The 24,853-nt window shown below is 38.9% G+C and overlaps 1 protein-coding gene across 1 annotated transcript in view; it reads left to right on the top strand.

Annotated features, from left to right (window-relative positions):
- The first annotated feature begins 271 nt into the window (after nucleotides 1-271).
- Nucleotides 272-24,853, top strand: part of CLNK (cytokine dependent hematopoietic cell linker) — a 35,657-nt gene continuing 11,075 nt past the window's right edge. The window contains exons 1-12 of the mRNA XM_050895995.1: nucleotides 272-330; nucleotides 1,339-1,388; nucleotides 5,799-5,836; nucleotides 8,302-8,464; nucleotides 10,041-10,120; nucleotides 10,426-10,471; nucleotides 13,355-13,383; nucleotides 13,712-13,731; nucleotides 15,206-15,334; nucleotides 18,358-18,385; nucleotides 22,643-22,661; nucleotides 23,799-23,874. Coding sequence (XP_050751952.1) covers nucleotides 1,364-1,388; nucleotides 5,799-5,836; nucleotides 8,302-8,464; nucleotides 10,041-10,120; nucleotides 10,426-10,471; nucleotides 13,355-13,383; nucleotides 13,712-13,731; nucleotides 15,206-15,334; nucleotides 18,358-18,385; nucleotides 22,643-22,661; nucleotides 23,799-23,874 — 653 coding nt within the window. The 5' untranslated portion in view covers nucleotides 272-330; nucleotides 1,339-1,363. The remainder of the gene's footprint in view (nucleotides 331-1,338; nucleotides 1,389-5,798; nucleotides 5,837-8,301; nucleotides 8,465-10,040; nucleotides 10,121-10,425; nucleotides 10,472-13,354; nucleotides 13,384-13,711; nucleotides 13,732-15,205; nucleotides 15,335-18,357; nucleotides 18,386-22,642; nucleotides 22,662-23,798; nucleotides 23,875-24,853) is intronic.

Genomic DNA, 24,853 nt, shown 5'->3' with positions numbered 1-24,853 from the left:
TAAAGAAACCAAAACACAGTTTCCAGCTTTTCATTCTCTCAGCAGGAAACCATTGTTCTTTTTTCCAAATAGTTGAAAACAACAAGAAAATCAGCAAAATATTCAGGGAATGGAAATGTATGAGGTAGAGAAGAAGGGAATCATTTACATATATGCATTTCCCAGATTTGAAAATTTGTTTTTCAACTCTGCTCACACTCACATTTCTTCACCACTTACTGCCGCTTGCTAACAGTAAACGTTGTTCAATTCTGTCAGACCTAACAGGAGAACGATAGTACATCGCCCAGCAGATTCAAACAGCAGGAAGATAACTTTGCCAAAAAATAAGTAAGTAAATAAATTACTTTTTAAAGCACTGATAAGTAACATCAATAGAAGTTTTATTATTGATGTGTCCATGCTCTAAGCAGCAGACAGCTAAAGACCAGATGACTCTAGTGTGGTTTACAGCCTGCTCACTGAACAGGAAACCACTGAGCTTCACTCTTTGTTCAAAAGCTGCTGCTAACCTAAATTATTTTGTAATTCTAAGAGTGGGGCAGTTGAAACTCAAAGATTTCTGTTGGTATTTCACAAACTTCAGGGAATTCCAAGAGTGGATGCTTAGATACTAGATAAAATAAGTGTGCATTAATGCAGTCCTAATGTGATCCCCGGCCACATCTCCATTGCAAAATATTTCTTGTTTCTGAATACTACGTACTACTACTGCAATGATCCATAAATGTTGCTGGACAGGCTGATACAGAGCTAAGGTCCAGTGGGTAAAGAAGGTGATGGCAAGGGAACCATCATCCAGGACACCAGAGTAAGGTCAAAGCCGTCTGTGTTTCTTCCACACTCAATATATCTCATATATTCCCTATGGCAGAGTAATAGCAGGATGGAAGAATACCACATCAGGACTAGGGGAAATTGTTATACTTATTCTGCTGGCTGGCAGAATGGGAAGAAAGCCATGTACAGTGGCACAGCTGCATGCTAAAAGAGAGGTTTAGCTCCTATCTCCCTAAGCAAATTCATCCCTCGAACAATATACTGAATATGCTAAAGCATCAATAAGGCTGTTACAATATTTATGTCTAAAATTAATGTTTGAAAAATGAGTAGAGCTCTCTCTAACTGCACCAAACTTGGAGCTGTAAGTGAATAAAAATGTAAGGTTTGACCCAAGATTGTTGAATTTCCAAATCTGCCAAATCATTTTTCAAATTTAATTATTATCCTTGCAGCTTTCACTCATTCTGTTAAGCTAGACTCTTTGAGAAGTTTCATAGAACAATGGCAATTTCTAATATTTAAGTGGATTGGTTTTTTCTTTTTTTAAATCTTCAGATGTTGCCCAAACATACGTGCAGCAATGAATCTGGATGTACATCCAAAAGGTAAAATTCTTTCAGTACTGAAAAAGGAAGTACTATAGCATGTCTTTTTACCACACTTATTACTCAGAGTCAGTGATAGTTTGTAACATGCAAGGCATGACAGATCAGAACATTGTAAGATCATAAAAGTTAAAATGAATTGTAAGAAAAAAGGAAAAGAAATGCATACCCACGAAGTGGAAATTGGATACTGTCCTGGTTTCGGCTGGGATAGAGTTAATTCTCTTCTTAGTAGCTGGTACAGTGCTGGGTTTTGGATTTAGTGTGAGAATAATGTTGATAACACGCTGATGTTTTAGTTGTTGCTAAGTAGCGCTTATCTTAAGCCAAAGACTTTTCAGTTCCCCATGCTCTGCCAGCAAGCAGGTGTACAAGAAGCTGGGAGGGAGCACAGCCGGGGCAGCTGACCCCAACTAGCCAAAGGGATATTCCATACCATAGAACATCACGCTCAGTATATAAACTGGGGGGAGTTGGCCAGGAGGGGCGGATCGCTGCTCGGGCATTGGTCAGTGGGTGGTGAGCAATTGCATTGTGCATCACTGGGTTTTTTTTCTTTTTTTTTTTCCCCTCTTCTTTTTTTTTCTTTTCATTACTATTATTATTATTATATTTCATTATTATTATTATTGTTAGTATTATATTTTACTTTAGTTATTAAACCATTCTTATCTCATCCCACGAGTTTTACCTTCTTTCCCGATTCTCCTCCCCATCCCACTGGGAGCGGGGGGGGAGTGAGGGAGCGGCTGCGTGGTGCTTAGCTGCTGGCTGGGGTTGAACCACAACAGATACCCACTAATGAAGAAAGCAAGAAGGTGTTTACTTCCAGAGCGCTCAGAAAAATGTTGACTACATGATGTTATACACTGCAAAAAGCCATCAATAAGTCATCCTCTTGTTGGAGACCAAAAACATTACGTTGGCTGATGACTTCTAAAAAGCAACTGAGGGAACTTTCCTTTTTCCTCTGCTGCCGCTCATGAAAGACTCCCCTTTTTTTGCTGTTTGCTGTTCCAAAACAACGGGACAATGACACAGTATCTCTAAATCTGATTCCATGAGAGATTATGGTCAGTAGCAAGCATGTGTTGAAATCACATTGATTTCAAAAGTAAAACACTGCTCCTACTTAAATCAGTGGAAAATGATACCGTATTTCACAACTGTAGCTGAGCTAAGTGATATTTAATGCAAAGCATAAAAAATTATCTAACTAAATAGGGGCATAACTAGCCAGATAAATTTATTTGGTATACTATATGTTTATTGTGTTATGTGAAGTTTGCTTAAATGCATTCAATATCTATATAATACAGAAAATTTAGATTTAGGGCTGGAAAAAGCAGTTCTGGAAAAATGAAACCCAGCAGTCTACCATCTTATTGCAAATCTTTTATTCTCTATGGATAGCTGGCCATATCACAAAAGCTCACCATAACTGGCATTTATTCACATGCCTTTTTCACAGTCTCTGAAGCAAAACCTGCCTAGCCTTTTGCTTCGTCCTGGAATTAAACCTATGCAATTCAGGAAGCTTCTACTTGTCTTACCTAACCCCTCTAGAGGCTAGAGGCAGATGCCCATATACTTAACAGGACAAGGTTTTACACAGTACTTTTGGACCAGACAGAAAAAAGTGACTCTGAAAACTCCTATGCAGGTTCTTCATTGCAGCATTTCCAGCCTCATTTTTTTCTGCTGAAGTGGTTAGGAGACACCCTATCAGGATCACAAGGTTTATTAAAATACAACCCACAATACTTTATCACTTTCTGTCACTGGCTGAAACACCACAAAGGGTGACTAAAAGACCACTGTGCGTTCATAGGCTCACGGAAGTCAATGGGAACAGATTTACCTTCTGGTTTCTCATTTAAAGAAGGGCTATGTTTCTGATGTTAGGTTTTCATTCACAAATTGCTAACCTGTCACCCTTTTGAACAGACTTTTTTTAGGTCACTATGAAAAGCAGGCAAGGTTGCCACAAAACTCACGCCATTTTATTCCCTTGCAAATGAAAAAGAAATTAATTTCTTCCCTTTTGTCCTTTGACATCAGGCATTCTCTGTCAACTGGCAGAAACACACCCACGCATATGCCATAGAAATATAACACCTTACTATTGTTATAACTGATATACTCCATTTATTAATTGCACAGAGGATGTAGCAAAGCAACAAAAAATTTTCAGATTGAATAAAATATGATCAGTCCCTGTAGCTTGAGGAGATTCTGACTCCTGCCAGCTCTAAGTCTTTAACTTGCAGTGAAGAAATGTTAATGCCAGAAGGTCCAGCTGATTGCAACTACCTGGCACAAAGATTCTGTCCTCTTTCATCCCTGTACAACAGCCAGTGCACCAGAAGCCAGGAAATTGGATGTTCCAGGGTGATATATATAGTAAACAGCAGAAATAGTCTCCGCAAGTGGTGAGCCTCTTCAACAGTCTTCCACCACCCGGATGGCACGCAGCACTTCTTGTTCTGAAGGCCCAATATGTACAGCATAGCTGACAGTGAAATATTCATCTTCACTACCAAAATGTCATCCTTAAATAACAGGAGGAGTGGTTTCTAGCTGGTTTGCACTCCTCAGCTAGCACAGAGCAAATATTTGGGCATTCACCTCATGTAAAGGGAATGCCTGCAGGAGAGCAGCAACGCTGCCTCTCCCTTCACTTGCACTGTGCAAAGGAGGCGTTAGAAGAAAAGGAGAGGGAGGGCTGGAGTTCCTCCAAACTCTGGTGATTCCTGCGTAACAGAATAGATTATAAACTAACCTGGACATCAAATTGTAAACTGATGTTGGATAGCAATAAATCACCCCAAAGGCTTGTGTCAAACGGTCAGTCCCCTTTTAGCATTAAGCCATGAAATGCATGGCTAATAGCTTCGATGTTTACCACTGTTATTCATTTCTTATTGTTGAGGATAGGATAACAATTTGTTATTAACAGAAGTAAAAAGGCTACAATTTAAGACACTGACTGCCTTTTTTCATTATTATATTGGTACCCCCTAGTTATCCTCGTCTGCATCAGTTTTCCTCAGTAATGTCATTGATTTAACTGGGCTTACTTCTGATTTGCACCAGCATAACTAAACAGAAAATCAGACAACTAGTTTACCTGAATAACTCTCCTCCCCCCCCCCCCGTGAATGACCCTCCAAGCAGAGATAAAAGTACTACATATATTGAATAAATGAACATTCAATGCCATCTGCTGGGGTATACAAAACTCTGCAATACCAGGCTCATGCAGTATTCAGACCTTAAAAGAACAATAGTGACAAATGTAAAGAGGCTGTTTAGGTAAAGACTGGCTTCTTTCAAAACACAGCTGGAAGGGAGGGTTGTGGGATGCTGCCCATCCTTCACACACTTCAACACAGGGTACAACACCTGGGCAAGAAGTGGGTCTGATTTTAACTCTCTCCTTGGCATAAAAGGGTTTCAGTCCACAATTCTCCCTTCTTCCTAAGCATTAGATCATGCTGTAATTATACGTTATAGGTTAGGCTTAATAGAAGGACTTTCATGCTCTGCTTTTGAAATCAGGCTATTATGTAGCCACAGATGCAAGATTTGTGGGGCTACAGGAAGCCTAAGCAAGGATTGTTTCAACAGTCCAGAACAAGAGCACGTACTGGGCGAGGACATACCATGGCTGTTTTGCATTAAACAGTCACTGGATTAAATGTGTAAATCAGGTTAAGGGCAGAACTTGGGAGTCTCTTCTCAAGTGAACTCACTCTCCTGTTCACCAGCTCTTTGGCCCTGTAACTCACGCGCTCCTGGCTATACCATGAGGCAACTTCCATGGGCAGACAGCCACTACCTAGAATAGTTTATAGCCTGGTAGCTGGAGTGTTCTCGGTTTTGGGAAACGTGAATTTGGAGCTTCTCAAGCTGAAACCAGGACTCCAATTTCCTGGGCAAATGCTGTGCTACTACAGAAAAGACATCAGCACAACTCATTTTCCAGTTCAGTCTTGAAAGCAGGAGGTCAGATTTTCTTCTGCCACTAAAGGAACAAGATATGTTTCTATTCAGAAGAGGGATTTCCAGACCAGGTTCCCCAAGCTCACCAGGGTGAGCCTTTACAGTTCTGCACCAAGCAGCAAAACTCAGGAGAGAGAGAGGAGTTCAAGCACATCCTTCTCTGGGTATTTTCTGTGGGCGGGCTTAGACATGCTAGTGGTTGTGAATCCCATTTCCACACAGCTACTTCCTCATGCATTGTCTAGGTCAACAAACTCATGGGTGGATTTGCTTCATCTCCTTTGTTTTAGTATCTGTAAAATACTGTGCAGTTGGCAGATTTTTATTCCTGTATATAAGTTATTAGTTATTGTATCATTTTCTACAGAATGACACCTGCTGACATTTTTTCTCCATTTCATACAGAAAACAGAAGAACTATTCCTGCTAATACCTATCATTTTGTAAGTATCACACTGTTCTTCCTAAAATTTTACTTTTCTTTGACTTCCTGATGTGTGTTAATATCGTCTTGGCTATAATGCTGGTAACAGAAAATGTAATCCTCCCTGTTTGTTAATGCAAAATAAAACATGAGAATTTTGAAGTATATATGAGAACTTTTACTTTGTTTTAGTGGGAGCTAGATAGATAAGAGAAGTGACTCACTAGTCAATTCTCCATTTATGGTCTGAATCGAAAATACACCTTTATGATAAGATCATGTGAAAATAACAGGAGTCAAGCTGAACAAGTATGTAAGTGATCAACCTCAAGGTTTAATATGTAATCAATGCAAATGAAAGCTGAAAAGCTAACAGTACACATTTCAGTGTCTTCCCATTTGTATCTGAAGCAGTTTCTGAGTTTCAGCTCAGGCATATAAGAGAAGACTGCAAATACCTTACAAGTCAGAGAAAGATGAAAAGAAAGCACAGGCCTATTGTTTAGTAAGCAAGTAGAACAAGTAAAGGACAACTAAAGAAGGTTGGTGCAATCAATACTTTGGCTGCTTCAGTTTTCATAGAAAGGTTAATTACAATCAGACGCTATATGGGATTAATACCAACTAGAAGGCAGTAATAGCACAGAGCAGAACAGGGAAAGAACAGCCAGGAGAATATTTACTTATGCTGAAGCACTTAAGGAATTATTTGAAGTAATTTCTGAGACATTAATTGATTATCTTTGGGAACTCTCCAAGGAGTCCCAAGTTCCTAAAGCAACAGAAAAGAACAGTGGTAACCTCAATTTCTTACAAGAAAGCAAGCAAATCCTGAGGGTTCATTGGATACCTGGAGAGACTATTAAATAAAGTCAGTCTGAAAGCATCTTTTGGAAATAATAAGTCTGATCATGTAAAAAATTGCTAATGTGAACATGAAGAACATCTCATCAACTCCTCAAACCAAAGTAATTTCCTTCTTGGCAGAAATACAACCATAATGGGGAGAAAGAAAACAGTAGATGTGATATAACTTGATTTTTGTTAGGTCTTTGGCATTTCCCAGAAGACAGTCTCACAAGTAGAAACCTGGAAACCTGGTCTAGATGAAAATGTGTGAAGTGTTTGCACAACTGATCGAAAAAATATCCACTCTCAGCCTAGTTGACAGTAGTCTGCTAATGAACTGGAAAGAGTTATGCAGCAGAAGAGCCTGCAAACCCAGGTATCCTGCAGGGATCTGTCTAGGGTGTGGTGGTATTTTTTTATGTACTGTTATAAAAAGGCAAACCTCACCCTGAAATGTACTGTCGAGAACACTTCTTGGAGGTCTGCTTGATGTTGTAATAAAGATGCGTACAACCTGGAGAGAGTTCACAGGAAAGTAACACTGGGGATACAAGGTTCAAAATCCTTTAAGTTGGTTGAGAACTTGGGAAAGCTTTAAAGAATTGTACTTGCTTAGTGAGAAGACTAAAAGGAAATATAAGTATAGGCATTAATCATAATAAAGGTTGAAATAAAGTGGATAGTAATCAATTTTTTTAGTGTCCTTGGAGGGTAAAACAAATTGGTTTAATTTGTAGCACTCAGGAGAAAAAGCAGGAACTGAAAGGACAGTTAACTAGTGGAAGAAGACACCTCAGGAAGCTATTGATTCCCCGTTACTAGTGAGTTCAAGAAGAGATTAAAACAAACATCAGGGAAGATCCAAGTGTGTGGATGCACCTATACTGTCTCTGGTAGCAAGATATAACTTACAAAGACACTGGGTACCCTCGGTTGAGTTCACTCAGCAGTAATCTCAGCTCTGCGCTGTTTGTGCATGTCTCCTCCTGAAGGAAGCCAGCAGTTATGTTCCAGCGTGTAAACAGTGAGTATGAAGGGTGAAGCAGGACTCCAGAAAATAATCTTGAACAAACCTAGTACAAGTGTATAGACACATCCAGAGGCATCCGGAGTCACTCTCAGCACCACATTTCTGTGGACTCCACTGTTCGATACATACTTGCTATCGCGTTCACTTGGACTGCACATTTGCTAGCACAAATTCCCCCAAACAGTGCATGTTTTTATTTTAAAGTCTGACATTTGTGATGAGCTAGTTAATATATTCTTGCAAGTAACATATGTAAACAGTCAGTACAATACAAATACCACATGGATAATATTGTAATGAAAGGCACAGTTTCAAATGTCTGCAATGATCATAAAATTAAACACTCTCATTATATTTGCAAGAGTGGTGACGGGCCAAATTCAGAGGGAGTCTGAACTGTCTCCCAAATGGCTATTTTATGAATCTAAATCAAAAATTTAGATCCTCAAAACCCTTGCTCAACTACTTTCCAACCCTTCAATTTCCATCAGAAAATTTCCTGTGCACCAGAATGTCTGGTTCTGGTAATCAAATATTTCCAAATCTGAAATTAATCTTGAACTTAAATTTATTTGTATTATCTGTGTCTCTCTTCTTCTATCCAGAACAAAGATTTGACAATGAAGGACAAGAGTGACTTACAATCTTCCTCCAAGGTATCCGAGGAGGAAGAAGGTGATTATGAGACTGTAAGTTCTTCCACTCTGGAGGCCATCCATGCTTTGAGAATCCTTCCTGCCAAACCTCTGCAAGAACCCGAATATGCAGGTAACTTTTGCTGTCTGCAGAAAGTGAGCCAAACCTAGAGGTAAAAAGGAACAGTACAGACTTGGGTTTTTCAGTCCAGATATTTTTTAAAATGAAATGGTTCAACTGAAAAATAAAACACTGGTGAGCAGGAACAAGAGAAGAGCTTTGTCTGCATCTTCATATTCAACAGCTACCCTTATTTCCATTAGATTATGTTAAATTAAGAATTACATGCTGCTTTTGTAATTTTAATATTACCTTCATGGGAGAAATTCTATGATCCCATTCCACCTAGAATGTGCAAAAAACTGACTGATCAAACCCAAAACCATTTCAGAAAAGCCCACTGCTATTTAAGCCTAGAAACCTTTAAGATGGAAAACATATTAAAGAACACAGGAAACTTTCCTCCAGATGATAATCTGCAGATGAAGAAATGTAGTATTCTTTTTAAAGGCATTCTCTGCTGCTTTCAATAGCAGTAATAAGCAATTACTTTGAGTGTATTTCTCAGGCATTCTTTACCTTGCAAGATAGCTGCATTAATCAAGTTTTGGTTTACTAAAGCCATTCTAAGTCACATTTAATGCCCAAACATACAGAGCAAATTAATATCCCATCCACAGAAGTGAAATATCATCCTAGCTATCCATTGCTCGAAGCCATTATAAACACTCTGTGGAGGTTTTAAATCACTAAAAAACTGGGGGGAAATCCTAGATGAGGAAGAATGGAAACCAGAAACCAAAAGTATCTGAAAATATGAGATCAATATATGTATGAAAGCTTGCTCCAGTTCACATCAAAGTCAGCAAAGATTTTTCTACTGATTTTTGTGGGAGTTAGTTTGGTGCCTAAAGAAGTAGATAGCTTTTAATGTGAGTAAATGTATCAGTGTGTGAGCAGATCACAATCAGTCTGAACATCCAGATATTCTACATTATGTTCCAAAGACTCATTTGTGCATTTTATTTGGAAATCTGAAGTAAATTCCAAATACTGTTTTTATCTTGGTTAGTAGTAAAGACTTTCAGTTAGCAGTCAGCATCTTTTGTTGTTTATGTAAGACTGTCCTGAAATACCAAAAAGACACCATTTTTGTTTTGTGATTTCAGAGAAAACACATTAAACAAAAAGCTGCATTTTGCCTTGTGTTATGCCCCGTAACTATAATGTGGAAGGATACCAGAGTGAGGAAAGGTCTGAAAATGTATTTCAGAAAGGCAAAACTCAATGCTAACATCCTATTTTGCCATCTTTCCTAGACAAATAAACAAAGGTTCAAATGAAAACAAATTCACTAATCTATTCACCGTTTAAGTCAAATGTCTGCCTTAACTGTGTACCAGCTTATGAAGGCTTTTTTTTTTTAACCACAGTAAGGAGGTTAACCATAAAGCTATTACCAGGGTCATGCTTATGTCCTCAATACAACCACTAAAATAACGCTTAAGTTCTGAAAAGGAAAAAATTAAAATGCTATAAAAATGGCAAGATCTGGCCTGAAAAACATATTTTGAACATTAAAACCTCTTCTTCTTAAAACATAATATTCCTGAATTACTCAGGCTTGCTTTTTCTTCCTCTTTTACAGATAAACGTTGTTTAAGGCCTTCAGGTACCACTTCCCCAATGAACAGCCAGCACACATCTCAGCCTCCTCAATACTGGGCTGTAAGTAAAGATCTTAAACTCTATTCACAAACATATTTCCCCTTTTCTGTAATATCATTTAAAGTTAAGTGCAGACTATTTAAAGTCTTAGCCACGTAACATTCAATTGTACAAGGTCGCACAAGTTCCTGTGAGCCGTTCCTGTTTCATTTTGCACCAATGTCCTCACCGCTTGCTTTCACTTGTTGACTGCTGGGGATCTACCAAGTATTAGAGGCATCCCAGTCAGGAGCAGCGCCGTTTCTACTAGCCATAGTTTCAAGGATGAGGACTAACATCACGTCTTTATTTTGTTTTATTAACAGAAACACACATCTGTTCTGGAGGGGAGGAGCGTGCCAACTGTTAGAGGTATAACAAAAAAATCTACCCATTTCTGCAATCAGAAATAGAAATTGTTGCTTCCATATTTAGCTTTTGCACATAAGCAGAGCTTGCAGATGATAGAATAGACATGGTTTTCAGAACAGCAGCTGCTTTCCAAAATAATCATACTGTAAATTTCACAATACTGTTTCAACTATCTAACATCAAAGTAATTATTTACAAAAGGAGATATATTTTATCTTATAAGCTCCCTGTTCCTCAAGGGGAACAAAAAAAAGCCATTCAATTTAAAAATCAAGTTTTCCTTTTCCCTACAATTATAAGGACATGGGGGGGGCGGGGCGGGGAAGCCTTTGTCTCCTGAACTGTTCCACCAAAAGGCTGCAAGAGCCCTGTTATGCTTTACTTCTCCTTCTCATGATCTCATGCTTTTTGGCTCCCTATCCTTCTCAAGCATTTTGTATGAATATATTGTAAAGCATAATCTAATAACTATTTTTAAATAGTAATATCAACTTTAGCAATTCTTATTAAGGATTTACATTGTAGGGTAACTATTTACAAAAGCATAATAAGAATGACAAAGTTCTCCTACTAAGAATATGCTAATTATGTGGTATATCACCTAGCATGTATTTTTTCTCCACTGCTTTACCTTTAACTGTAAATTTGTTTCGAAATCCTATAATTTTGAGTCACAAATGTACCTTTAATTTTTGTTTGTTCTGGTTTGTTTCTTGTGGTGAAATTGGAGACAGACTGCCATCTTATTCTTCAAGAATCTAGTGAGGTGTCCAACTATTAAATCATTTAATTGATGGTTTTACTCAATCATAAGATTATTTTAAAAGTTGGTTTCTATATACTTCTCTGTATACATTTTTTATATTTGATATACTTTAGATGTAGCAATACCTCATGAAGTCAACTACTGAAGGATTAAATATCTGATTAATCTTGAAAAGGAATGATATTTTTTCTCTTATCATTTTCAAATCTTTGAACCATATGCTAAATATGGTCAAAAAGAACGCAATTGCCAAGCCAGAAAAATATGATCCTTTCTATGTTTGCTGTAACGGCTGATTTTCAGAGAGTAAGTATTATATTTGATCAGCCAGAAAAATAACGCAAAGAATTCCATGCAAAACAGAATTTTTTTTTCCTTTTAGTTCATACTATAATACTAAACATAGAGCCAAATAATTCCTACAGATTATCAGAAAGTAAGTACTATAAAGTCTGCAAAATGAAAGGTTAGATTGACTCTTGTGAGCAAATCCTGAAGTAGCTTGTAAAAAAGCTGAATTGAGAGAAATTAGAGTAAGCCAGCTTCAAAATCTGCAGAAATCAGTAGGGAAGGTCCCACTGACAGTTTGCCAGTTTAGATAAAGCTTCAAATTCCACCACGATTTAGTAGGTTGGATTTACATGTTCATCTGCCTCCATGAGATGTATGCTGACACTAAGATGAACTAAAGACAGTGCAGGCAGGTAAATTAAACTTTGCAGTTTGAGAATGCAACTTATACATATTTTTAGTACATCCTGAGCTAATAGAGCTTATAGAGGACTCTATTATTTTTAGATAATAACTACACTGTTATTAAATGTATCATCTTAACATTTATTCTCATGCCCAGTGCTATTAAGTGGCTTTGCCACAAGATGGCATGAACAGCACAGAAGAATTTTTGTGAACAGTTATTTTCTAGAATTGTTAAACATTTAAGGTACCATTATTTTATTCAGAGCAATGTTATGGTTTACTTGAAGGAGAACTTAAGATATATTGCATCTCTTTTTGCATTAGTTAGGATTTCAGTATGTAGAACTTACGAAAAGATTTTCAAAATCAAAATGTAATGCAAATGGAGTAAGATAGGGTTTTTTAGTAAGATGTCCTATATTCATTTAAATAATCAGTCATATTTTGATAAATTTGAAAACAAAAAAAATAGATTTACTTTCATTGCTTTTCAAGATTTTTATAAATTTCTATACAAAAATCAAAACAGACAAAAAATGCATCCCAAACAACTTGACAAGCATATATATAAAGTCTCTGAACAATATTTAAATTTACAATACCTTAATAAATATCACCCTCAAATGTTTCATTCTGAAAGCCAGAGGTAAATCCAAAGTTCACTCTATTTTATCAAGTATCATGACGATTTTTTAATTTCCTTTCTTTTAAAATTTAAGCTGAAAAAAACAAAAATACTTGTTTTTCCTGCTTTAACTTTAACTGATTCTTTGTTATGTCTCTTATGAAATGAATGTTTGTGAGTGATATTAAAAAGATTTATTGGCTACAGCACAGGAAGATTCTGAACACTTCTATGATCACCATAATTAGCTAAGTACATTTCGTCTTGTGTTTTATATGGAGAGAAGCACAAATGGTTGAGAATAAGTTGCACCTGAATCCATCTGTGAATCCATCCTTAAGAAAGGCTAAATAAAGTACAGATCAAACAAAATCCACTCCACTTCCAATAAGCCTCGTTCAGAGCCCATTGGCCTCGCGCAGAACAGCTAACAGAGAAAATACGCACTTCAGTGACCTCTGTCTCAGGTCGAGGCTGTGACTTGCCCCCATTCCCACACATAACAATCTCCCACTGAACCGCCGAAGCTTCCAGCTTCTTCTAGGTTTGCAGAAATTAATGCTCCCCATTCAGTAGCAGGAAAAGTTATGGAGATGCAGATGTGATAGGTAGGATGAATGCTGTGGGGACAGCAACATGACCTTGGAGCAGAGAGTTCTGGAGGTAGAGCCGGGGCGGGTGGGGGGATGGGGTAGGCTGCCAGTAATAATAACAATACCAGAATAAAGTTATACCTTTATTTGTGAATTAGATGGGTAGCTCTCTATTAACAATTATTAATAATTCTTTTTAGGAGAAAGACTGAAAACAGATGGACCCAAGGTAAGCAGAATCTCTCATCAATTAACATTTTTACGGTCATTTTGTTATTTAATATATTTTTAAAAGCAGGCTACAATTTTGCTAGCGCTAACTAAAGGATAAGAGAACGCATATCTACAGTCCTACTTGCATTCATGGTTTATGTAGATGTCTTTTATCCCTCAGTGATTTTAAAACGGCATATTAAAGTATGATGTTATGTGCTGTAGAGTACATAAACCCTTTGACTGTTGACACAGGCATGTGTGCTTAATCTAAACTCTTTTCATTTCTCTTAGTAAAACAAGGAAAAAAGCTTATACAGATTTCTGTTTCCTCTCTTTTCCAGGACCCTGTGCCTCCCCCACGGTAAGATCACTTAAGAGATCGCTTACCTGCGGTCCTCCGGGAACTCAATGCTAATGAAAGCTCACATCCATCTGTACTGCTCATGGTAACAAGATGACTGGAAGTGAGCCAGCATCCTTTTACTACCTGGATCTGGACTTTTTTAGGTTCTGATATGAAATTAGGGAGAACAAAACATGAGCTGTAAGTGTTCATAGCAGGAGCTCAGGCCTGCATCTTCAAAATCAACTTGGCTGAGCTTACAACCAAGTGAAAAGCCTAGAAATCTTGAATCTGGTTCAACCCAGACATAAATTGTTGGGAAAAAAATCTTCCATCAATTTGCTTTGGTGTCTTAGGCTCCGTTCACCATGATAGTATTGACTTCATTGCCTCTTAAATCTTTCTGCCAATTTTTTTTGCTACAAATCTAAATCATGTCCATAGAAATCAACTGGAATATTGCCACTTACTCCCACAGAAGATGGACCAAGCTCTATTCCACGAATATATTTTTCTATGATATGCCCACAAACAAAAAATTAATCGCTTCTTGATCTTTTCAACCCCAAACAATAACTGCTACAATTAAGACATGCTTCCAAAAGGTCATCCAGGACTGACAAGCTTATTCCTCTGTGCCTACACTGACTGCCATAAAAGCTATAAAGAAGTTTAAAATATGATTAGCATTACAGACATATTCAGATTATTCCTTAACTTAAAATATGTAATAAGAGCATAAAAGGACAGTGTAGCTTCACAAATCCAAAACTGTAAAAGCGCAGAAATAAGAACATTCTCATTCCATTATTCTACAAAATTTCACTATTTGTTTCCGTTTGTATTATGGTGGCCAGAATGGTTCTTAATTCTCTCACCTGACTTAATTTTGGTCTGTACCATGCCAACGCAGAAGGCTCCCTCCCCAGGAGCCCACCGCTGAAGGGCAGGTCTGCAGTGCAGCATGGATGCACCTCCAGTTTTACTCACCCAAGATCTCCATGCTACAGCTTCCAGTTGGAGCTGGGCTGTGACTGGCTGGTCTCAGAGCATGGGCAGAGCGTGCCCACATCTGCCAGAACACACTGGGCACGTGTTAGCTGTGAGTTTTCTGGGATGAAGAGCATTTTTTCCTGTGTGTCTGAAATGCAGTGTGTTCCCTGGCTGGGCCTTATACGCAGCCATATCCACCCAGAAATATCAACACTGGAGAGCTGTACTTGGCACATACTGGTGAAGCGCACGAAAGAGGTGTTCAGTGGCATGTAACACAGCACAGTAATGTCTTGCAAATGTAGAATATTATCCAAAATTACTATTGCTATTGAAGGGCCCCAAGAAGCTCCTGGACCTGAGCTAAGCTCAGCACAAATACATTGAAATGCTCTCGGAATATTCCAGTGTTTTACTTCTTGAGCTTGCACTTACAACACAGTCCCTGCACCTCCTTTATTCCCTAATAGTTCTTCAAATTCTCCTTTGACTTCTCTAGGCCTCTGAAGACACTGCCAAAGCAGTATCAGCCACTTCCTCCAGAGCCGCAGATAAGCAGCCAGTTCTTTCACACGAGGAAAACGCTCAGCCAAGCTCACACCTTTCCAATATCAGCAAAAGTCATAAGGTACGGGTGCATTCCTCATCCTCATTGCCTGAGAACCAGAACACTCTCCCCGGTCAAACCACAAGACTTTACCTCCATCGCACCGCTGCTTTTACTTAAGAAAAAAAGTTATTCTTTAGACAGCTGTGAATAATTGAGAAAAGTGGTATTTAGCGTAATGTGACACTAGCATTTTTTTAAGAAAAAACTGCCAAAATAATGGTAAAGAAGTAAAGGAGTAGAAAAGTAGGCAGAACTTTCATGAACACTTTGTTTAAGGTTTGTCCTACTTTTTCTTACTAACATTTAGAGGTTTTGCAACCACTTCTAAGTAGAAAGAACTAAGACAGCTAGAAATGACTAATCTGTAGCCAGAAGTCTTGCTCCAGCCATGAGACCAATGAATCCAGACTACGAGTCACTTCCTGCCCTTTCCCTCTTGCCCTCCTCCCTCATACGACACCCATGTTCATTCAGCATCCTGACATAGCAGTGTGGATGAGCACTGAGTCCTGAAGCACAAACCGCTTGTGTTCAGCTGTATGACCAAGCATATGCATATGTCAGGTTATGAGTCTAGTTGCTTTTTTCGCACAACACACGTATCTAGTCTCATGAGCGTGTATGTACGCTGCTCACTGCCATGTAACCAGATGCATATGTGCTCTTGCTGTGTGACCAGAATGCACATTCATAAAAGAGGATGATGGTGGACACATGCTGGGAAGAGGAATGACACACATCCAGGGGCCACAGGGTATAATGCTCAAATGCCTCTTGACGAAAACCTATTGCAGCCAGAAGTTTGGGCACAACTGAGCTGTGTCAATCCTGTCCATCCTTCCTTAAATGGTTTCAATTTCAGTTCATCAGGATGGAATTTTGCTTCATTTTACAAAGGTCACTACAAATCCCATGGGGGAAAAAAAAAGCTTACAAATCAATTAAATAATCTTCTGCTTAAAGTTAAGTATATACTTAAGGAGCAAGCTCTAAGTATGTGTTGTTTTTTTTCCTGAATGGTGCTTAAATTCTTTCATGGATGAGGTTCCAAAAGCTGTTGGTTGTTAAGACATTTTATTAATATGAAGTAGTTTCATATTCAGATGCGTGACCTGACCTATAGCTGCAAAGTTCCAAATCCCATGACTGATCCCCTCCCTCGGTAGGGCAGCACATACATTGAAAACTCTGTGAGAACTGTTACAAGCCATGTTTGCCAGCAGACATCAGTATGCAGAGCACTTGGATTTGAAAGGTCCTATTATAAAGCCAAATTCTGTAATACAAATACATGTCATTTCTTATTCTAGAAGTAAAAGGCAGCAGCAAAAATCATAACCACCAAACTCCACTTCTCATTGCAGTTATAGATACCAAAATATTTCTAATGGTTTGTTGGGGTTTTTTTTGTTCTACTAGGTTTTTTAATCACATGAGTAAGAGAGGAGTGGCACAGACTAAGACCACACATGATCTGGGAAAGGCACTTCACGAATTTCCCACACAAGCACTTCACTCAAAATATTTCTCACCCATCTTCAGTCCAGTCACAGCTTTGTAAGGAGAAAACATACGTATGAGCTGCAGTGTGGAGGAGTACGGCGCTACAGCCATTATCTGCTAGACTGTAAGCAAAGCTGTCACACCGCAGATGTGATTTAGGAGTGCAAGTCCTGTTTTCCAACAAGATTTGGAAGACTTATAAAATTAAACACATCATTATTTATACACTCTATAAATAGCCTCATAAAAAAAGAAAAATAGGCATGTGCAGGATCCTGGAATATATCTTAGAAGCTTTGGTGTGATGCCTGTGGTAAGCGGGCCATGCGAGTGGCATGTCCCCTCATGGTGGAGGCCAGCCCTGCAAGCACACCTTTATTACCGCTTAACTTTACCGTGCACCCAATGGCCTGAAAATAGGCTTTCACACGTCAAATAACAACCTTGGAGACCAAGTTAACAAATTGTAGAAGCTAACACAAAAGCAACTATCCAAACCCAAAACAGTTCCTCTCCTTTCTCCTAGCCTTCCTGAAACTTTCCCCTAACAGATCATTCCCAAATTTCTTTCCTCTTTAACCCTCCATGCTGATGTTTTCAGCACAGGCGCAAGGACAAGACCCCTTCTCGCTGAACAAGGGTTGAAAAATAGCTCCCAGCGTTTTCTATACCGTGTCTTCCTTTTGCATTCTCTCTGACTGATTTAGCAAAATAACTCACTCGTATTTTCTCAGTCCAGGAAGCAAGCTAAGCAGGGACTAAATCCTGGAGCCCTCAAAAAACTACTAGATGCTTATCCACACCTTATGTTGCTAAATAACTTCCAAAATCTGGTCCTCTATCTCTTTTGTTATGACACATGCTGTTAAAAAGCATGAGTGTTCATCATACCCAGGACATGTAACAAAAGATGTCAGACTCAGTACATTGTCCCTTTCTGGGGAGAGAATATTTTCTGACGAACCTTCTTAGGAAAGGAAGATATTCCTGTTGATCAGGCATATCAGGAGAAGGCAGAAAAATACCTAAACACCTACTTGAATCAAGACCATGAGGAGCATTCTCCATTCCTCTTTTCCTGGTTTGCACCTCCTTTTCTCTACACTTTCCATTCTGCCTCTGCGAATGTTTCATTTTTGAAACTCTTCAGTCTTCAAGGAACCTACCTCCATTTATAGCTGACTTTAAAGTTCGTAATAAGACTTCTTGGCATGAGATGAAAAGTGTTGAAGAAAGCTGATAATCATTCATGTCTTTTCTCCTCTCCTCCCAGAATAAATCCTTAACAAAGACTTTTCTCATTTACCATAATGAATTCAGTGGATGCTGTTCTTTTTTATGGAAGTCCATAACCTACTCCTGCAAATAATTTATGTAAAAAAATAACCAGCCTCTGAATTTCTATAGCAGTAATAAAATCCTTCCCTTGCCAAGGGCTGTTAATTTTCAGTGATGATGTAATCAAAGTATTTAAGTACTTAAAGTGATTTTTATTTTATGATAATGAAATGTTTTGTATATAATTCTTTCTTTTCCAGACATCTATCTGTTAAGGAACTAAACAAAGTAAGTAATCATCTTTGTATATATTAGGACCATAAAAACCATACACATTCCATGGCTGCACAGCCTCTCTTGTAACAGTATTTTAGCCCATTAGGTAAAAATACTGTAAGAATCATATTAGCTTTGGGTCATAAATGTATCTATCCTTAATGTGTGTAGCATTTTCAATACCGCTACTTTCTGAATGGCAGGCAAGTTCTTGAAGTTGCTTGCAGGAATAAAAACATACATACAGTGCAAAGCTACCTTCCCAAGTATCCACATAAAAGCGTATCTCATAACTGCCAGATGCTGTGGATGCCTATGAACGGTGAGCAGCAGGAGAGACACTCTCTTTCAGAGAAATAGAGATTCCACATAGATTTTTACAAGCAGAAAACTGAAATTATAAGGTCAACAGAGGAGTGTAATAGTATTACTGTGATGTAAATACAAGGCTACCTCAAAAACAAGATGACCCTTTTCAATAAGAGAAATAAAAATTGACAAATTTTATATCCAGAATGAACCTCACCTATTATCCCCGAGCTCCCTTCTCCCTCTCCTCCCCCCCCTCCTTCCCTAGGGCCTCTCACAAGCCCTGCAAAATGTGTCACCTCAGACAAATGGCAGCTTTGCCTGCAAAATAGCTCCGGCAGCAACTGAGGGGGCCACCACACTGCTGCTCAGGCGCCTGCGTGGTCCTATGGCTTCCCCCAGCTGAGCCCCTCACTGCCCTCCCCAGCAAGGTGGGGACCACAGCCACAGCGATGCATGGTCCTTGCCGCCCTCTGAGCCCAGCACAGCCCCGCACAGCACAGCTTACCTGCCCAAGCTCACACTCCGCTATGTCCTCAAACCTCCTGAGCCAGGGGCAGCCCTGTAAGGCCCAGTATGTCCTCCACTTCACCTCCCACTAGCCCCATCCTCCAGCTCACAATCCACCTTCCTCACAGCCGGTCTGCAAAGCTCCACCAAGGGCAGCTCTAGGCTCCAGGCACTGCTGAGACGTGCGTGCTCTCAACGCTGACAGTGCTGAAGCAGCGGCGCTGAGTTGCCCTGTCTGACAGAGGCTAAAAGGGCTCTTCCCTCCCTCCCCGCACCTCCGAGCTGACCACTTCTCCTCCCAGCACGGCCACCTGCAGCCTCGCTGCCGGCGACCCCTGCACCAGCTGGCTGTGTCCAGGGGGCAGAAGCTGAGAGAGGCGATGCTAGGAATGCACCTATAGGCATATATAAAGCAGACAGCAGTAACTTTTACGCAGAGACTGGGAAAGGCAAGTGATTTTTTTTTTTTTCAGATTCCAGTTTCTGTAAAAAAGTTTTTAACAAGTTCCTTCACTTTCTACTCAGGCCAATGAAGTAAAGCAGAGGAAATGGGTTTAGCAATAAAGGGGTTTAGTTGTGACAAGTGGTTTCCTATAAGATGTATTAAGAGATACAGTTCCTACAATAATGCAGAGTGTTAAAGGATGTTTGTAAAATTCAGAGATAGGTGATAATTTATGGCATTTTGTGTTTCTTACTGAATGTTCTATTTACTGCACTAATACGTTTCTATTGTATTGTTTTTTAATCTCATTGCAAGGGAACAGAGGAAAGAAAGGAATCTCTATACTGCTTAAGACCAGCCATTTCCTACCACAGCAGGCTATAGCACAAATCTATAGACTGGTCTAGCTCTAACTTTCAAATCCTTTGAGTTTTTCTTCTCCACAGTTCTGACTGGGAGGCTGTCCCAAACCTCACTCCTCCCATGGTTAGGAACTCTTCCAGTTTGAAAGATCATTACAAAACATGATTTGATTGCAATATTGTAATTAACATTTAATGCTAAAAAAAAGAAATATTGGCAAGAAAGATAATATTTTACCACAAAAAGCTTTGTCTTGTCCTAGATACTGACTCATTACAAACCAAATATGAAAACACCCCCAAGAACAATAAATATCTTACATCTGTAATTAATATTTCTGGCTGGGCACTGTACAGCTGCACAAATACTGCAGCTCCTAACAGGCTCTTAGTTTGGCTACATCTTAAGGAGAAATATTGTATATCTCATGACATGGAAAAGATAAAATTTAATTTGGATCACTTCCCATTCATACAGATATGAAGACATAAATAGTTTCAGTGTGACCTGGAGGAGGAGACAGAGTGTGCTCTTCTCAGGGTTTCGGACACCAAAGGGCAGGTCAATAGGTTTGAGAGCAGGACTGCCCTTCACTGGAACCCAGACAGGCTGTAGGAAAGGGTCAAGAGGAGCCTCCTGAAATGGGAAAGGACAAATGCAAAATCCTGCCCCAGGATGGACTAACCCTCTTGGCAGCAACTCCGCTCAAAAGGACCTGGGGACCATAGGCTGAACATGAGCCACTGGTGTGCCCTTGGTGGCCATAAAGGCCAACAGCATATTGAGCTGTATCAACAGAAGCATAGCCAAGAGATCAAGGGAAGGGACTATTCTGTTTTATTCATCACTCATTAGACAACACCTGGAGTACTGCACAAGGCTGCAGTTGACAGAGAGGAGTGGGTCAGCAGAGGGTGTCGTGGTTTAACCCAGCCAGCAGCTAAGCACCACGCAGCCACTCCCTCACTCCTCCCCTCTCCCAGTGGGATGGGGAGGAGAATTAGGAAAAAAAGTAAAACTTGTGGGTTGAGATAAGAGCAGTTTAATAACTAAAGTAAAATAAAATATAATACTAACAATGATAATTAAAAATAATAATAATTGTAATGAAAAGGAATATAACCCAGGGAGAAATAAAACCCAAGAAAAGACAAGTGATGCACAATGCAATTGCTCACCACTTGCTGACCGATGCCCAAGCAGCGATCTGCCCCCTCCTGGCCAACTCCCCCCTGTTTATATACTGGGCATGACATTCCATGGTATGGAATACCCTTTGACTAGCTGGGGTCATCTGTCCTGGCTGTGCTCCCTCCCAGCTTCTTGCACACCTGCTTGCTGGCAGAGCATGGGGAACTGAAAAGTCCTTGGCTTAAGATAAGCGCTACTTAGCAACAACTAAAACATCAGTGTGTTATCAACATTATTCTCACACTAAATCCAAAACCCAGCACTGTACCAGCTACTAAGAAGAAAATTAACCCTGTCCCAGCTGAAACGAGGACAGAGGGTCACCAGTACAGTCAGGGCGCACAGCACCTGCCCTGTGAAATGAGGCTGATGGGGCTGGGCTCCCTTAGCCTGGAGGGAGGATGGCTCTGGGGGAACCCAATAGCAGCCTGCCAGTGCCTAAGAGATGATTATCAAGAAGGCAGAGCATGGCACTTTACAGAGTGCACAGTGGAAGTACAAGAGGCAATGATCTTGAAACAAGCGAGGTTTCAACCAGAAATAAGGAAGATAAATTAATTATGAAGGTATTTATGAGAGTGTTGCAACAGGTTGCACAGAGAGGCTGTGAAATCTCTGTTCTGGAGGTTTGCAAGACTCAGCTGGTCAAATCTCTGAGCCTAGGTCTCATCTCACAGTTCACCGTGCTTTAAGCAGGAGCTTGGACTAGAGACCTGCCTAGGTCCCTTCTGACCTGAATGAGACTATGAATTTCTAAGTAATGGGTAAACATTATTGGGGAAGTAACTTTTAAGGAAGACTCAAAGTGCAACATCTACAAAGAGTAAAACATTATTCTCTTTAATATTTATGTATTATAGTCTTGTGTGTATCAAATTAACAAATAAAATAATTACTATTCCCATGTGAATCAAAATAATACAGAAATACAGTGAAAGTTTATGAGTCAAACTCTGGTCTTTAGACACCTGTCTGTCATTCACTTCTTTGTAATATAATATGCTGTATTAAGACTCTCCACACAGTAATTTTGAATGAAGTATCTGCCATGACAGTAAAAATAATTGTACTGTCAGTTAAGGAGCCTGAAAAGAAATGACTGATTTTAATCTTTGGATAGTGTATCTCCAGTCAATCAAAATCAATCTCTTGATTTAATACAAGATCAATGAAGGAAAACCATACTGTAAGTTAAACTGATGCGCAATAGTCATCATGAAATGGTGATCATTGCAGTAAACCATATGTTCACTTATACCCCTAAAAATTCAACCCCCGTTGCCAGTGGACTGAGATCAGCATTCAGCCTGACTTTTTGGCAAAGTGATTAGGTACTAATGATTGAATGTCTATAAATTGTTTTAAAATTAAAAGATAGTTGGGTCTGTTGGGGTAACTTCAAGTTGGTAATCAAAAGAAAAATATTTACTGTCTGTTATCATTTTATATAGGCACCTGGAAGAGAACAAGGTTAGTATTTAATAATATGATATTAGTTTGTTGTCTTTCCTTCATATTCCAAGAACAAAATATTCTGTCATTAAAATTCCAGCTGAAGTAATCAGTATAGGAACCTGACATCTATCCTGTTATGTAGCATCAGGCTGTCTGGCTCTATATTTAAATGATTAAGCGACATCCCCCAGGTATACATCTGCTGACAACAGAGAGATTTGAAGTGACGTCAACAGTTGTGGAAGATGTAGCGGAAAAAAGGAATTTAACTTGGCATTAACTACAGCTATTTGGGGAACCAGGGTATCACATTTGTTCTAAGCAAATCAAAGTCTTAAGGGAAAATAAAAGTGCTGGAACCTAAAAATCTGAGGGAAGGATATCCTGAAGAGAAAAGACTGGATTAATCTGATCTGCACAGAGAACATCATCCTCTCCATCTTGCTCCTCTCACATAATTTGAGGGTGAGAATTTTGAAAGAAAGTTTTTTAAAAGCTTTAGGTTTCTAAAGCTACAGAAAGCAGGTTTGTTTTTTTTAAATAACTTTTTTAAAACATGTCAATTCTTTAGATGTACATACAGCTTTGAAAAACCAGCTTAAGCCACTCGCTGTGTATGTGTGCATGAGGGTCCATGAAAAAAAATGTTACTTTGGAATACTTTGAAGATAGATACAGGCTATGTGATTTTTACGCTGTTTACACCTTTGTGTTAATGAGTTTACAATTTCCTCTGGCATTTCCTCTTGCGGATTAAGGCACAGTTTCCTGATTTTCAGCTAGAAATAGTATTCACTGCATTAATACATTCAATGCCTATCTATCCTGTCCTATAAAAAGGATTTATGAACCCTCCATATACTTCTAGTACAGCATTCTACATTATTTACCATTATGTTAAGCCATATTTGGCATCAGCAAAACCTGTAATGTTCACCACGTAACATTCAGTACTAGTATAAAAGTTTCCCACTGAAATCATTAGCTGACGCATTTAAGCCAGACTGATTGCAGCCTATTAGGTTTTTCTATTGAACTGCCTCCCCCTCATATATAAATTTAGTTAAGTTAATTTATTTCACAGTATTTGCTAGATACTGTCAAAGTTACACATAAGAGGAAATAGTAAATTCTTATTCTTTTTATTAATAGTTACAGATTTGAGGAAGAAATCTGAAATATCTTTTCAAGCACAACAGTATAAACCAAAGTATCATTCTGAAGCCAGGTAGGAATATAAGAATTTCATTAGTTTTTACTGGATGCTTCAAGGACTAAACATTCTGCCCTAGAAAATGATACTTCACTACGCAATAAAAGCAAGATGATATCACTTTCTGATGCCATGTAGTGATATATTATGTTTTGCCTTGATGCATGACAAGAACCATCTTTGGGAATTGCTTTCAAGCTATTGTAATTGCACATTCAATTTTTATCTTTAATAGCATACTACTGTATTACAGTTTTGCCATACTTTCCGTGATAGGGTGTTAAATACACTGTATAAAGAAGCTCTGCCATCTCCAGCCTCAGCATTTCCTCTCCCCCTTATTTTCAATTTTTATATACAAAGAATACATACTTGGCCTTTCAAAGACCAATTATTCTTCCATAGAAAACTGCCACAGTTGCTCCTATTTTTCTTTTCTAACCTACATAAATCTTTCTTTTCTAAATGTGCTTTTAAATCTATATCCTCCTAAAGTACTCAACAAAAACCAAAAGCATAGGATAAAGTATAGAAAGTATATGAATGATTTAACATCTTTCCTAGACAAATACTGAATCTCTCATCTAGCCTTGTTTACAATGATGGCATTTCTCCAAGATAAAATTATTGTCTGGAATAAATGTGACAGTATTTGTGACCCCTAGTATTTTGTTTCTTCTTGTGTGGTACCAGTGGCTCTGTTATGTGAAGTTATTTGGTCGGTGCTCTTCCCAGTGTAACTGTTCTAATTAGTAGCACAACAAAATACCAGCTGGGTACTCAGCAGTGGTCTAGAACATCAGAAAAGGCAGGGAACAACTGCTCCCTGGGTCTTCCTGTAGAAGGACTGGGAACATCAGGTGAAATTACCAGGGAACAGGCTCAAAATGAACAAAAGCAAATTGTGCTTCACTACACATGCAGTTAAAATGTGAAACTCTTGCCAAATACTCTTGTGGAGAGTAAAAATTTATATAACTTCAAAAAGTGGCTG

The sequence above is a fragment of the Gymnogyps californianus genome, chromosome 4, assembly GCF_018139145.2.
Source record: "Gymnogyps californianus isolate 813 chromosome 4, ASM1813914v2, whole genome shotgun sequence".
Taxonomy (NCBI): domain Eukaryota; kingdom Metazoa; phylum Chordata; class Aves; order Accipitriformes; family Cathartidae; genus Gymnogyps; species Gymnogyps californianus.
This window is presented reverse-complemented; position numbering and strand designations above follow the sequence as displayed.